The 15,382-nt window shown below is 34.5% G+C and overlaps 1 protein-coding gene across 1 annotated transcript; it reads left to right on the forward strand.

Annotated features, from left to right (window-relative positions):
- The first annotated feature begins 256 nt into the window (after positions 1–256).
- Positions 257–15,249, forward strand: LOC124640420 (protein phosphatase 1B). Its single transcript, XM_047178188.1, has 4 exons — positions 257–1,400; positions 3,235–3,352; positions 11,403–11,529; positions 12,086–15,249. The coding sequence occupies exons 1-4, from the start codon at positions 588–590 to the stop codon at positions 12,192–12,194; spliced, it is 1,167 nt and encodes a 388-aa protein (XP_047034144.1). The 5' UTR covers positions 257–587; the 3' UTR covers positions 12,195–15,249.
- The last annotated feature ends 133 nt before the right edge of the window (positions 15,250–15,382 follow it).

Raw genomic sequence — 15,382 nt, forward strand, 5'->3', positions numbered from 1 at the left:
AGAAAATTATCGCTTAACAAATGTAACTGCTGTACCATTGGCATATTATTATTTAAGACGGGAATTCCATCGCCACACGGAATGTTACCCATGTTACACCTGGTGTTGTTAATTTGTCTGAATTTGGAAACTTCCTGAAACAAGGTCAAATCCACTCTCATTCACATCATGCACCCCTTGTTATTTTACGGGGTTTCGATCCAAGAATGAAATCCATAAACAATATCCGATAAAACTCATTAAAAAGTAAATCATAGACAATTACTATTTATGTCCGCCATTCATTCTTTTGAGTTGCTTTTTCGTTTTACGATTCCCGAGAGCACGATTTGTCATCGAGATCTACGCAACACCATCGCGTAATTAATTAACCTACGTAGAAGCAGTTGAAACAATAAACTCCACGCGTTTAGGCATCACAGCCACCAGTGTAGTGTATCAGCCTTCTGACGTGATCAAAACCGTGAGATCGTATCTACCAGTGATGCTTTTGCTCGCCTTTTACGTTATCGGTTACGACGTGCGTTCGAGTGCCTGATGGTGTGGAAACTATGTGCGATTAACTTAACAGTAACAGAGGACTCAGTATGGGGGCGTTTTTGAATAAGCCCGAGACTAAGAAGTACAACGAGAACGGGGAAGGCAATGGTCTTCGCTATGGCGTGGCGTCGATGCAGGGTTGGCGCGTTGAGATGGAGGATGCGCATCACGCGCAGCTAACTCTGAATGGTACTCTATCGGACTGGTCTTATTTCGCGGTGTTTGACGGGCATGCGGGAGCGCGGGTGTCAGCGCATTGCGCGGATAATCTCCTCGAGTGTATCCTTCAGACGGACGAGTTCCGGCGCGAGGATATAGCCGAGGCTATCCGCGCTGGCTTCCTGGACCTGGACAAGAAGATGCGGGAGTTGCCGGAGCTGTCCAACGGCGAGGAGAAGTCGGGCTCTACGGCTGTGTGCGCCTTTGTGTCTCCCAAGCAGATATACATAGCGAACTGCGGCGACTCGCGCGCAGTGCTCGCTCGCAATGGGGTGCCGATATTCGCGACGCGAGACCACAAGCCGGAGCTGCCGTCGGAGAAGTCGCGTATCGTGCAAGCCGGCGGTTCGGTCATGATTCAGCGTGTGAACGGGAGCTTAGCTGTGTCCAGGGCACTGGGTGATTACGAGTATAAGAAGGTGATGAATCGTGGGCCCTGCGAGCAGCTAGTGTCCCCTGAGCCTGAGGTGTCTGTACATGAGCGGAATGAGGTGGAGGATGAGTTCTTGGTGCTGGCCTGCGACGGTGTGTGGGATGTGATGAGCAATGAGGCACTGTGTGCGTACATACACTCACTACTCCAGCTGACGGATGACCTTGTGGCCGTCACCAACCAGGTCATCGACACCTGCCTTTATAAGGTATGTTGAAGCCAGTACAGTAATCAGTTGTTATTTCAGCTTTCTATTTTTGAACATCCCTCTTTAAAGTGAATATTAATAGCTCATAGAGGAGCTACCTGTTATGAAAATAAAACAGGTGAACAGTCCTTTCATTAATGTATTTATTTTAAGATTTTAACAGATATTTTTGGTTACTTAAAAATAACTGGAATGGTAGTATTAATTAATGTATCTTATTTTATTTCTTATATATTTATTTACCTTTATCATCCTTTATCATATATTGGTTTCCATTGAGTCAAGATCTAGAAATATTTGAATGGCAACATTTTCAATCTTAACTTATGAATTAATTAAAGATTTAAATTCCAAGATTCAGAATAACTTGCCAATTAAGGCATTCTTTAACTGAGAACCAAATAAACATACAAAATCTAGTAATTAAAACTGCGTTTCAGTAGTAAATAACAAAAAAGATGAACATGAAAATGAATAAAAAAAACATTCTGTTTACATCATTGAAGATGTTTTTAACTGCTCAATCGTGTGGTGATTTTGATTAACAACTCCACTGGGTGTAATCTGTGTTTATATACCAGTTGTTTGTGAAAAATCTTTCTTAGATATAGAGCTATTGAACCTTTGCAGTTTTTACAAGCGTTTAAAGGCATGTAAACTCATCCATTCTTCCTATTTTCAAGGCATAATAATATTTTATTTACTTTGAAATTAACCCAGGCAAATGTCATTTTACCATTGAGTAAGTTAATCATATTTGCTTTTCGTTTTATTATTTATTCACCTATAATATTGACTATTGACCTCATGTTAAACAGCTTGTTCTAAGAAATCAGAACAGAACAATTCTCTTCAAAAAATATCAAGTTTGTAAGATTCCTTACTTTTTTACTAGATCCCAAGTTTTTTTCCCACAGATTCGCCCATGTCCAGAGGGAACCCACTCTCAGATAAAAAGTAGCCTATGTCCTATCTCAGACTGTCTATGTACTAAAGAGATCTGTTTATTAGCTTTAAAAGACAGACAGACAGCTACTTTTGCATTTTATAGTACTAGTAAGGGTTTAGGTAGATCAGTTTATCTCCCCTAGCCCTTGTTGGTAACTGACATAATTAAAATACGTTGGTAATTTATATGTCTGTTTCCAATTGTCTAGTTTCCTCATCCATGATTGAAATGACAAACACTTGTCACAGACAAGTTGAGGTATTTTTCAATTTCAAGATTATAAATAAATTGCTTCAATTGTGTCAATTCCATAAATTGTACTTCTGCAAGTACAAACAAATTAACATACATAGTTTATTGTTCATTGTACTTCTAAAGTTATCAAAGAAAAATGCGACCACAACATCCATATTCTATTAAATGGCTAAGTGAAGATTAATTTATTCTTGAAATGTAGTGAACTTTAAAGTTTGTAAGTTCTAAAACTATGTCATTGCCTAGACCCAAGTTGTATGACTTCCTTTCTACAGTGGGGCAAGGTCTTTTTGCCCCGATTTCTGTGTCATTTTGAATTAAAAAAGGCCATTTTAAAACCACCCGTACCAACCATCCATAGTAATCTATTTCTAAACATTCACTGTTACTGCCTTTTTATCGTCCCACTGCTGGGCACAGCCCTCCTTTCACACAGAGAAGGATTGAGCATTAACCACCACGCTTGCTCAAATTTCAACAAATTCTTCATTTTTATCATTTAGTGCCCAAGTACATTTAGAAAAGTCAAATTGTTCTAATACCTTGCCCTCTTGCCTTAAATATAGATACCACCCATAACTTCTCCCACTTAATTCACGCATTACCCACAACTCTAATTCATACTTACAGGGCAGCAAAGACAACATGAGCATCGTGCTGGTGGTGTTCCCTTCAGCGCCGAAGCCGAACCCTGAGGCTCAGCGCGCCGACCGGGAGCTCGACGAGACGCTCCGACAGAGGCTCACAGGTTGCTATCATTCACTACTGCATGCCTGCTCACACAAACACAGGGACAGACAGACGAATGACAATCATGTTGACAGACAGAGTCAAAGTAGTGATGCTAGGGCGTAGGATGTGGATGCGACAGCGTAGAAGGGTAGTTAGAGATAGCAAAAAAAAATACATTACCTACATACTATTGAGTAGTTTGGACTTTGAGAGTAGGAACTCACTTAGGAATTGACATGAACTTCTTGAGGCGTAGGTCTCATTGAGGTTATTTTTTTTTTTACATAGGGTTATTTGATATTTGTTAACGAAACGAACGCGACAGGACGACAAATCGAACAGATGAATTTTTTAGGTAGGTAAACGAATATGAAACTCATGACCGAGTTTCTGCGCTGTATTTTACAAACAATGGGAAAAGTAAGAAAATTATAGTGTGTAATTTTGTGCTAAAAAGGGCCTTATCTGACAATTTGGTAAGTTTTTTAGAATCTAAAAATTTGACTATTATAGAATGAATTTAGGGATAGGATTACCTCATTGGTATTTTTACATTTTATCGAGCTTATGTTAAAATTAATCATTTTTAATAAATAAGTCCATGTAAATGCCATTTGCCATATCTGCCAAAATAAGTTATTATTTTTGCAAAATTCTAGTGTTAGGTACAATTTTATTAGTACAAATTGGTACATTTTTTTTATTCTTCATTAAGTCTATTTTTAGCGTATAAGGTGATGTCTTCTGCTTTAAGATTAAGACTCTTAATGGTTTTGAAATTCAGCACAATGAAATGTGCGATAAAAGTGTTCAACATTTTTAGAACACTAGTTTTATATCGGACCTTTAGAATCCTTAGATAAAAAAAAATAATCTACTTAAAAAATCACTCAATTTTTTCGATATTCTGTAAATATAGGTTTACATAATAAACCTTTTTCTTGTCACTGCCTAGAATAAAATTTCACTGCGAGTTGCAGAATAATTACAACCTTCAATAGCATTGCCATCACAGACATGAATTATAAATAAATAATCATGCTGCCTCACACTTACCTAATCAGAGTGTAAATAAACCTCTTTTCACAATGACTATTACGTATTAATCATAACGTAATTCCCTGCATATAGAGTAGTCAACAAAATACGTAACTGCTATTCATACTTTTACATTAAAACTCATTTTAGTAAACAGTTCATTTTTTTATCATATTCAGAAAATAGTATAGCTAAGGCATATTGAGCACTGTTTCATCCATAGATATATACCTCTATCTTAGGATGGAACCTTCCCGTGGCTTATGCAATCAGTATTAATTCCCTTACGAAATAGGGATGTGAATTTATTAATAAATAAATAAATATAATTAAATAAATACTTAATGATTTAAACTAATCAAGCTTTGAATAATAAAGAAATAATACGAAATAGGGATGGCACTATAAGTCGCATATTGTTCTAAAAACAGTGCTTCTCACTCTCATTGTTAAATATTCTTAGAACAGTGCCCTTATAAAACGTTTAATAAGTAACACTACTATTCTTAAACTGGTTATCGGACTGAAAAATAGTTTGTAATCAATACTAACACTTGTGCACATAAAATTCAAGGGCATGACAATAAAACAAGAAAGTTCTACTAAATTACTCTTAGTGTTAATATAATTTTTTAATCACATTTGCTTCCGAATTATTGCATGTGTGTGCTCATTGTTTTATTAAACTTTATTATAAACTAAGATACCTATTCAATAATACGTCATTTTTATGGGGTAAATGGTGAGAATATGCTATGAACGTCAGTCAATCTAGATACATTTGTTCCTACAGTAGCTAGACTCTTTTGTTGTCAAATGTATGTCTACCCATGCAAGAAGTAGAAGTGTAGTTTTCAAAAGCCATAGACACTATGAACCTTTGCGAATCAACCAAAACTTTATTTGCACATTGACTTATGAATTAAAGTTAGAATTAGGGTAACTATAAATAATATTTAATTGGTAATAATTTAAGCACATTTAGCGCCATAGTAAGTGTCTACCTACAGCATCAAAACATCCAAGTTTTTTTTAATAGACGTCTATTCGAGATTGCAATCCGGTATGTTTTTCAACCCGGCCGGGCCAGTGACATTCGGTGACGGGCGAATGGGTGGGTGTCTAAAAGGGCAATCTCTTACTTCTGTACTTTGCTCCCTTATTAATGCAAGATCTAAATTCCTAGATTAATACTCCATTAAATACGTCAATGTATAACAAAAAGGAAGACGTTTTGAGATTGTTATCATCACAGTTATGATATCACAATCACAGAGTACTATCAGAGGATGACATCATGTATTTAGGTTAGGCGCACACTTGTCTGCTCATGCGCAATCGTGTTATGAAAATAATTTATCTGATGACCCATCTCTAGGCACGATTTTCCTGTTCATGTTTTCATGAAGATGTTAATTTTTCCTTAGTTTTCCTAAGAAAAAAACATATTTAAACAAACTATAAAAATCTACGATCCTAAGGGGATCTAGTCATCACATTGAACTACGTTTTGCAACGATTTAGAAAATTCAAAAATAGCCTACATTTTGGACCATAAACTACTTAGTTTCCACCGCTGTAGTAAAAGTAGCAACACAATAGTAGTACAGCAATGAGAAAGTGCAGTCATGATGATTAATCTATTTTTTTTATCAAATTCCATAGATGCATCCATTACCTTAATACAATCAAACTGACGAATAGTAGAGCAATAAAATAGCTTCGATACTTCGTTAAATCATTGGTTATTTTGAGCGATGTTTGTCAATCGAGAGTCTACGTAAATCGTGAGACGATATACGAGGCACGTGTCGCTCCTAACGCGTTTACATTTCAATCTCAACCGCAGATTGCAGCAGTCCCACGGATAAAATACTTCCGCGAATGTGCACGTGGATTTACTGTTTTTTTTTTAGTTAAATAGTTAATATTTCTAAAGGAAAAGTGATTACAGGATTTATTTAAGAAATTATGTACAATAACGAAACCTCGCATATGAATTCCTATTTTATTTAGTTTTTATGTGATATTTAATATCATGGGATTTCCAATTAGTTTATCCCTAAGAACAAACCCAGGTTATTGTTTTAACATACCTATATGCAACTCATGCGTACACTATAAGGTACATGCTGATTATTGTAAATTATGATTTCATTCGCCGATTAGGTTGCCAAAGCCATTGCTTCCATGTTATTATGTTCCACATCACGAACAGAATACTAATTAACTATTATTACTTATTATCAATACAAACAATATAATCTAGGTAACTTGCGCGGACAAGGAGGTAATAACTCTAAGAATATACTATACTTCATAATTTTACATAGTAGTTATAAGAGATCAATTGTCTTTCTATTTCAAGGTGTAGTGAAAACACTTTTCCGGTTTTCAGCGGTATCTAAACAATAGTTATTTTTGTATCATTATCGCGTTTAGATATCACGCGAACACTCATTCCGTGACTCATAGTTTTGAAACTAAACTTCTTATAATGAATAACATTTTAGGGTTGGAAAGTGGGAACTTTCTCCAAGGTAAAATGCACTTTATGTTTGATGTTTTAGAGCCAGTTTCCCAAACACCTAAAGTTTATTGCTATTGGTAATCAAAACTGCAGTTGCCAGTCAAAACTGAATATACGAGTAGTGGAAATGGTCCCGTCTATTGAAGGAATTGAAAGCATACTAATAAAGCTTCGTCATTAAACAGTTAGACTGTCCAGACACAGTACTTGTGTATGACACGTGCCCACCTATGACGATACTACAATAAATAATGAGCAATAATACTTACGGATGAATCTTCGGAATAATAAAATACTGAAGCATTGCATAACCACAAGTACAGGTAGTTTGTTTTAGAATAGCTCGAAGGAAAGTGATGGAAATATCACAATACGTACAGCAAACTTCTCAAGTAGTAGTAGTTTTAAACTGACTTTCCTCTAAAATAAGTTATGTCATTCCACTTCAAATAACTCAAATTCCTTTGATCCAATTCAGTTCCTAATTGATAATCGATTTTACTGATACTCGAATAGGTATCGACTTTTGACAGTACAAAAAAATCATCATTCGAGAATTTCATTACATTCTTTAGATGTTAAGATATCCGGTACCTTCGATATTTACGACTCCTAAGCGTGACCTCATATTTAAATTAAGAGTACTTACATATACACATACATTCTATATCGATTTTACTATATTTAAGTAGTTCGATTCGATTCTTGCCATTATATCCTATCCTATTTAGATATTAGAAAACGTACGTAAAAATACAGGTATTACTCTAACATACCTTTTTATTTTTTTTAACATGATTAAAGTGAGACCAAGTGTTGTCTGTTTTTGACATCACATTGTAACGTTTTTTCCATTAATTAGGAACTTTTTATTTAATTAAAAAAATATTATCATTGATCGATTAGTTTTTAGTTACATGTATTTTTTATTTATTTACATTTTTTACATTATTATTTTCACTAGTAAATAACACACTTAGGTACAACGAACAAATTACTATCTTCTGAATTATATTGCTTATGAATATTTTTTATTTATCTGACTGTACAAGTATGTTCACATAGCAGTAGGGTATGTTCACATAGCAGTTAAACTATGGCTAAGGGGAAAATTGAAAGAGGTTATAACATAAAATAAAACCAATATTTGAACTTAATCAGTTTTGCCTATGGTCATTATGTCTTGACACTAACAAAATATAATTTCGTTAGGCAGGTATGTCTGAACAGATTTCTAAATAATTTATTATATTGACTCTTATTGATTGCCTATTTAACTGCGATAAATGTTACCAGTTTATTTCTTTATTTATTATACAGAGTGTATATTTTAATGTTATTTTTATTTATTAGAGTGTTTATTTTATTATTTATTTAACAAAAGGTATGTTGTTACTTGTCAATACTCACAGATGCGGATTGCATCAGCGTTGAAGGCTTTTCAAAACGAAAATATAATAATCGGTGGTTTCTTTATAAATCAATTTGTTTGCAGAATTGGTGTAAATTCATTTAAACGTACAATTGATCTTTAAATTGATTTCCCATTTTTTTTTTATAGTATGTCTATCTTTCTTTTTAACTCTTTTAAAAATACTCAGTAACTTGTTTGAAAAGTCTTCAAATTAAAGCTTAGCTTATAAGTATTTTACGTTGTACAAACTATTTAACAAAATATGTACTTAATCAAATTGTGATTTTCTTTCTATGTTAAAAATCTAACATATGTGATATCTAATAACGTTTAATTAAAAAAAAATACTAAAAAATAATCCTTTTACAAAATTTTTACTAACTTTTATTGTGATACTAAACAAATCGCGCTAAATTTATACCTATTGTCTAAAAAAAATTGTTACCCTGTTTTCTAATATTAAAGTATTTTTGAAAATATAACCGTCTGGTTTCATTGCTTTAGTCCTACCCTAGTCATGTCATTGCTCCATTAAAACTCAAAATGAGTTTTTTTTCTCTTTTTCATAAATGGAAGGGTTTAAAGCAATGAACGACGTGTGTGTAGGTTGAAAGCCTAGGCTCGTGTGACGAGTGCAGTAAAAGAAACTAGGTTTATAAGATCGGAAGCCGCATAACGCACTTGTAATCTCGTTGGTCTTGTCAGCTATCGATTATGGAGTGCACACGCCGCTAATGTTCTTGTAATATTATAAATAGGCTCTGAATGACGAGATTGTATGTGCGATAATGTTAAACTTGAGAGATAACGCTCTGTTAAGGAAAGTTTTTGAAAATAATTGTACACGCAAAGAGGAAATTCATAATTTTTCTGGTTCAACAAGGCAAAATATGCCCAAAATACAATAATAAAAAAGCAAAAAAATAATCAATTACCTGCTATAATTTAAATTTAAATTCCGTAGTTGTAACTAAATTCCTAATAAAAAACCAAAGTCCCTAAATGGGATAAAAGAAGTTAATATTCCTCTTTAACTTAGTTATACAATTGGAAATATTTAGTATAGCAACACCATGACCCATTTATATAGTAGCAACACCTGTCTTAGCAAACTTGTACAGGCTAATAAACTTATTATCTCAAACCTTATTAGTTAGGTCTCGTGTAAATAATAATGTCAGATAGTCTATACAGTACCGAGCATTCACGTGAAGGCGATTCGACCTCTATTTACATGCAAGGGTAAAGATATTGATTGGACACTGATTTAGTTCTCACAATAGATAATTTCACAATAATCAAAATGATATTATTGCTGATCAATCAATCAATCAAAGGAAAAATCTGAACTTTGTACCCATGTGCTTAAAGAATTCGTGAGTAAACAACTGCGTGTTCTGATTAGTTTTAGGTATGGGAATTCCCAATATAATTTAGCATCACAACGAGGTGGTTAAGCGAAATGTAATCTTACAAAATATGTCATGCATCATCAACAAATAAATTGTGGTGAAATCCTTCATAATATAATAGTCGTTCAATTATAAATACGAAAGTAATTCTGTCTGTCTGCCCGGCTTTCACTCTAGTACTACAAACAGCATATGCAATTGGTATATAGCTCAGAGCCTGAGAAAGGACAGGGTCTACTTTTTATCCCTATATTAGGGTGTGAGAAGTAGTTCTTTTGGGATAAAGGTAAACCGCAGGGAAGAGCTAGTAGAAAAATTAATATTTCAAAATATTTTTATGTGATTACTTTGTAGGTAGGCGGGGTCACTGGTACAGCCTACTTTCAGATAATAGTGCAATATCTAGAATATTATGTTGTCACAAGTATTAATAGTTGTTAGTTTTACAAAGTCATGCTGTTATTGGGAGAATTGCATTTTAACCGATATCAGAAAAATATTGCTGAATCTTGCAACGCCAGGCATATTTGGCCCAATTTATAGATTAATTTACTTTTAAGATAATAGTTTTATTCAACCCTTATTTTTCACCGTAATGACCTTGACCCTGACCCCAAAAAGGTCAAGGTCGCCTGTCAAATTTGACTTTGAAATGTGTCTGCAGTGTTACGTTTGGGTTGCGTGATTGCCGTCTATATACTAGACCATATACATTGGAAATAAAATAAGCAGCATTTTAGTCTACCAGTAGTTGTGTCATAAAATGTCGTGGTTGCGATATCGCCTGTTTTGGGGTTACCCTAGTTCTTGAGGAAGTTTTTTTTTGTTTTAGTTTGCTTGATATTGGATGTACACTTGCCTGTGACGAAATAATGATATTTGACTTTAGTCAAAAACTTCAGAAATGCAAACTGTATAAAGTTCGCTCTTGATAGTTTCCTTTCTCGTTTTTTTCGTCGTAGGCGCTAGGCAGCTATTCCATTTATATTGAACAATTGTTCACATAAATGGATACTTATTAATAGTCTGATTATGTCACTAAATCAATATTAAACGAACGACTGGTAACCTACTATTCCTAATCAGGGGTCAGTAATTACATTGGACCCTTGCGCGAGCATAATTATCTAAAACTTAGCTTTCAATTTAATTATGTTTTGTATAACTAGCAACATAAGTTAAACTATTGGGTCAAGCCAATGTCAGGTCTCGTTGATTAGACAGGAAATGTGTGCCAATTAATATTTGATTTAAGATATTTTCTGTACAGACAATAATTAAAATTGCATACATGGAATTATGCCAAAATCCGGAGCGTCAATTATGTAAAGTTACGCAAAAGTGTCATGCCATGTCATATTATGCTAGTAGGTCCTATTGGTTTAATTTTGAAAATTATAAAATGGATAAACCCACAAATACATTTACTTAGCTAGAAGAGATTGTCAAGATTATTTGGCTAAGTTCCCAACATTTATTGAAAACCGCCAATTTCCAACACCTTAACTTACAAACGAATAGCTTCAGTGGCCATAAGCCGTCCTCTGCCCGTTGGAAACCTATGATTTGGGGACAAGACTTATTTTGTAACAGACTCAACATTATTTAACTTCATTCTTCATAATATTCATAAACTACTTCATAAACTAATTTTATAATATTAATTCGTCAGCGTTGATCGAGCGCAGCGCCGGCAGCGAGGAGCGCGAGGACTCGTCGAGTCACTTCTCGTGGGTGCTGAAGCAGCTCGTGCAGGAGAACATACAGGGCCTGCCGCCCGGCGGGGGCCTCGCTGCCAAGTGAGTAAACCTTATTGTAGATGGAGCTAGTGTTTTACTGAATATGAGGAAATAGTTGCATATTTATCAACGATTGGAGGAGGGGTTAAGTGTCACCGCTAGGAAGAATGTTAAGTAGTATGCTCTCATTGCTGCAGAATTGATAGTCTGTTTTTTCTGACTTTATTATTCAAACATCAGGGTTCTGATGTGAGATTTCACATGTGAAATTATTTTGTGTCTGCTAAAGTTTCTACCGTGATATGATAATGTTTGGAATAAAAAAATGAGTAATTAGACTAGCTGAGGAGCCAATTTTGACACACAATACTCCTAAAATTATCATCAATGTTTCATCATCATCATCATCTCAGCCATAGGACGTTCACTGCTGAACATAGGCCTCCCCCTTAGATCTCCACAGATACCTGTTGGAGGCGACCTGCATCCAGCGTCTTCCGGCAACCTTTATAAGATCAATGTTTATGAAGAACTATTTTGGAATACCCGTCAATCAACACGAAAATGTTAATATGTATCCCTCAGTGCTAACATATATCTTTTTTCCAAATTCCAGGCAATCGCTACTGGACAAAATATATAGGGAGTTCTATCCTGACCACCCCGACAGTTCGGAGACGTTCGACTGTCAGACCGAGTTGGCCGACGCCTTCAGCGCGAACTAACGCAACACCCTCGAGCGGGACGCGATCGCATACTCACACACTTACCCACGGCACTCGCCACACACGGTGAGTAACTTAGGAAAACTACATTAAACTAGTGACACCCACTACTAAATTAATCGTAAACCCAACATATCAAACCAAAGCTAACTCCTCAAATTTAAAGTTTGTCAAACTTAGCTCACCAAGTGTGCGGTTTCGTCCCAAAATTAGCTGAATCAATACTAGTACAAGTCGAATGGAATTGCAGTTACATTACTTTAGAATTTTGAACGTTGGTAACATTTCGTTTTGTACATAACTGTCTCGAATTGGGTAATGTAGTTGGAATTTTGTTTGATGACGTAATTTCAGATGATGTTTAGTGCTTCGGCTGCGTCGATGCGTCGGTTCTAATTACTTTTAATTATTACCGTGATTGGGTAATCTAATGTGAACTATCACGTCTTCAATCGCACATCTAATTGTGTTAGAGAGGAAGAGCATTTCTCTCTTTGGACTTAAGCTTACAACAGTTGTTGAGTCTGTACCCTGTAATACTATATTTGATTATTTGGATAATACAATCTATGTACTGACAACTCTACCCAGCCGAAGCATATTTCGAATCCAAAAATGCATATAATACTATGTAATACTCTATAGGCTGTGGTATGGCCTTCAGAATAAAGGCTGGAACACACCGCAAACGTGTGCAATGTGCTAAAACTACTTGTAATGTATGTGGGATGTGACAGTAAAGCAGAGCAGCGAATTTACAAGTCTCCGCACGCGACACCCGCCAGTGTGCTCCGGTTGTAATGTTTCGCATTAAACCTGTTTCGTGCAGCCTCACCACAGTCCCTTAATTGTATCACACGGCACAAAATGTCCTTGTTTCCAACCATGTTATAATGTAAGCCTGCCGGATTGAAATACCCATCCCTTTCGAACCTTTACTTGTATAGCAAAACATTATAATTTTGTCGCGTTACAATTTTATTTTTTGTAGCTTTAGGTATTTTTGTTTCGTGTTAACATTGGCCATTCGTGAATGTCATAATATTAGATGTATAATATTAGATATTCGATTGGATGTTATAGAAAGTCTATGATACTTGTGTGAGCGGTTAAATTCTTTAGTTTTTGTTCCCGCGCTTAACATTTTTGTTAAGAACATTTTATACTAAAGTTTGTCTAGTGTTTACGGATAATAATGTGTCAGTAGAAATCTTCTTAATAACAGTGTTAAGCAAATAATAGCTGATTCAAAATGGCCAGTCGGATTTAGTGTAATCTTATGTTCCGTTTCACATGATAGCCTAAGAAAAATTGGAAAATTGATTTCTCAATACTATAAATAAATATCTAGTTTCCTTTTTGTACATATTTTTTTCTTTATTACAACATACATAGTCATTATCCAAAACGTCAAAGTAACATATTGATTTAAACAAAAATATAAACTAGCATTATTAATCGGGAATTGGAATATGGGGTAATATTAATTGTTAGTTTTTTTATTTCTTAAAAATTATCGTACTTCGTTTCGTGTTACAGAGAAGATGAAATTAGATTTAATCGCTTTTTAAAAGTTACGCGTTATCGAAAGAAGTATTGGGTATGCTTTTAAAATTTTTGCTTCGTACTTAGATGAAAAAAAAAAAAACTAATCTGTTGATACGCGTAGTGTCTGTGGCCGTACAATATACAAATTAGACCGAATTCCATTTGTCATATAATGTTGTTACCAAATTCTATGTGTACCATTCATTTCTGATTCACCTCTTGTAAATAAAAGAGAATAGAAAAGATACTTTTGTACCTGTTTGTGCGGTTTAGCGTGTAACTAACTAATTGTGAGGAGTTTATCGTGTCGCCAATCCTGGAAATACACATAACGCCCTACCCTTCGTTTAACAACTTTATTTGAAGTCGCATTCTCAACGTTTACGACTTCAAATAGACTTCAACTTTATGATTGCTTATTGTTCTTTTTCTACGACGTTACTATTGATTAAAGAATAACAATGTATTTTTATTTGTATAACGGAACCAAAAACCACCAGATTTTCATGAAAAAAATTTACTATGGTATATGTATTTCCAGCGGGCGACACAAAATGTAACTAAATAGTTTTTACTGAACAAAAATATTTCAATGGTTTTCAAATGTGACGTAGGAGGCATTGTTTTAGTATATCTTACAATTGAAGTAATAACGACCTATTATAATATAATATTATGTTTCTATTTACAAATGGTACTTGATCCTCTGAATCTAAAACACCTGAAACTCAAGACATTTTTGTAGTCGAAGCAGTTTAAAAGAAGTACATTTGTAAATTCAAACGATTTAATTGAAAATTCAAACCATATCTAAATTAGTTTAATATATTACGAAATAAAAATACAAAACATGTTTCCTAGATATAATATAATTATCTATTTTATTGGTGGTAGCAAAGCTATTGCGAGTTTATTATTATTTTTGTCTCGTGCAAGTCAGCAGAATACGTATTTTCCTACTAATCAGTAGTAAATTGTCAAGGAATTTATTATTGCACTAATATTGAAGTTATTCGGGTATTCGTACCGTGTTATGCTGCCTTGCGTTAGTGATTCGCTATGACCCCAAATAAGTCGGTTTGTTGCTTCCATCAATTATTTTCTATATATTTTTATTGCCCATTTCAACCCATTGTCGAGGTTCAGTGAGTTCTTTTTTTACTTTTATTACGTCTTAATTTTATATCAGTTTTGAATGCTGAATTGGAATTGTGCTTTTGATTTCAAGTTAGTATCACTAATGTGATACAATATACCCATGATTCCCTTTTCTCCATGTTATATTGTGAATGTTAAATTCGCATTCTTATCCACTATTTTTCACATTTTAACCAAATATTAATATTAGACAGTGGGTTTTGAATTGGAATTTAAAGTCCATCCGGGACGAGTTGGTTGGTTGTTTCTTTTTTTTTAATTATTTTGCTTTCGGACAAAAGTCGACGTCTCACGGTGTGTCTCGTTTATTATCTAGTAGACGCTTGAACAATAAATACCTGTACCTTGACAACATATTTTTTATTTTATTTCTTTTTTTATGTTTTTTTTAATTGTCTCCCGCTTTGTGGTATCGCAGTGTGGCATATTAGGGTGAAGTTTCATTGATAGCTGTATGTTTGAATCGGGCTTCATCAGAAAAT

Source organism: Helicoverpa zea, chromosome 20 (assembly GCF_022581195.2).
Source record: "Helicoverpa zea isolate HzStark_Cry1AcR chromosome 20, ilHelZeax1.1, whole genome shotgun sequence".
Taxonomy (NCBI): domain Eukaryota; kingdom Metazoa; phylum Arthropoda; class Insecta; order Lepidoptera; family Noctuidae; genus Helicoverpa; species Helicoverpa zea.

Coding starts and splice junctions, on each gene's coding strand:
- LOC124640420 (XM_047178188.1), top strand. CDS start 588: ATGGGGGCGTTTTTGAATAAGCCCGAGACTAAGAAGTACAACGAGAAC. Junction 3,353..11,402: donor GCTCCGACAGAGGCTCACAG/GTTGCTATCATT, acceptor TTAATTCGTCAG/CGTTGATCGAGCGCAGCGCC. Junction 11,530..12,085: donor GGCGGGGGCCTCGCTGCCAA/GTGAGTAAACCT, acceptor TCCAAATTCCAG/GCAATCGCTACTGGACAAAA.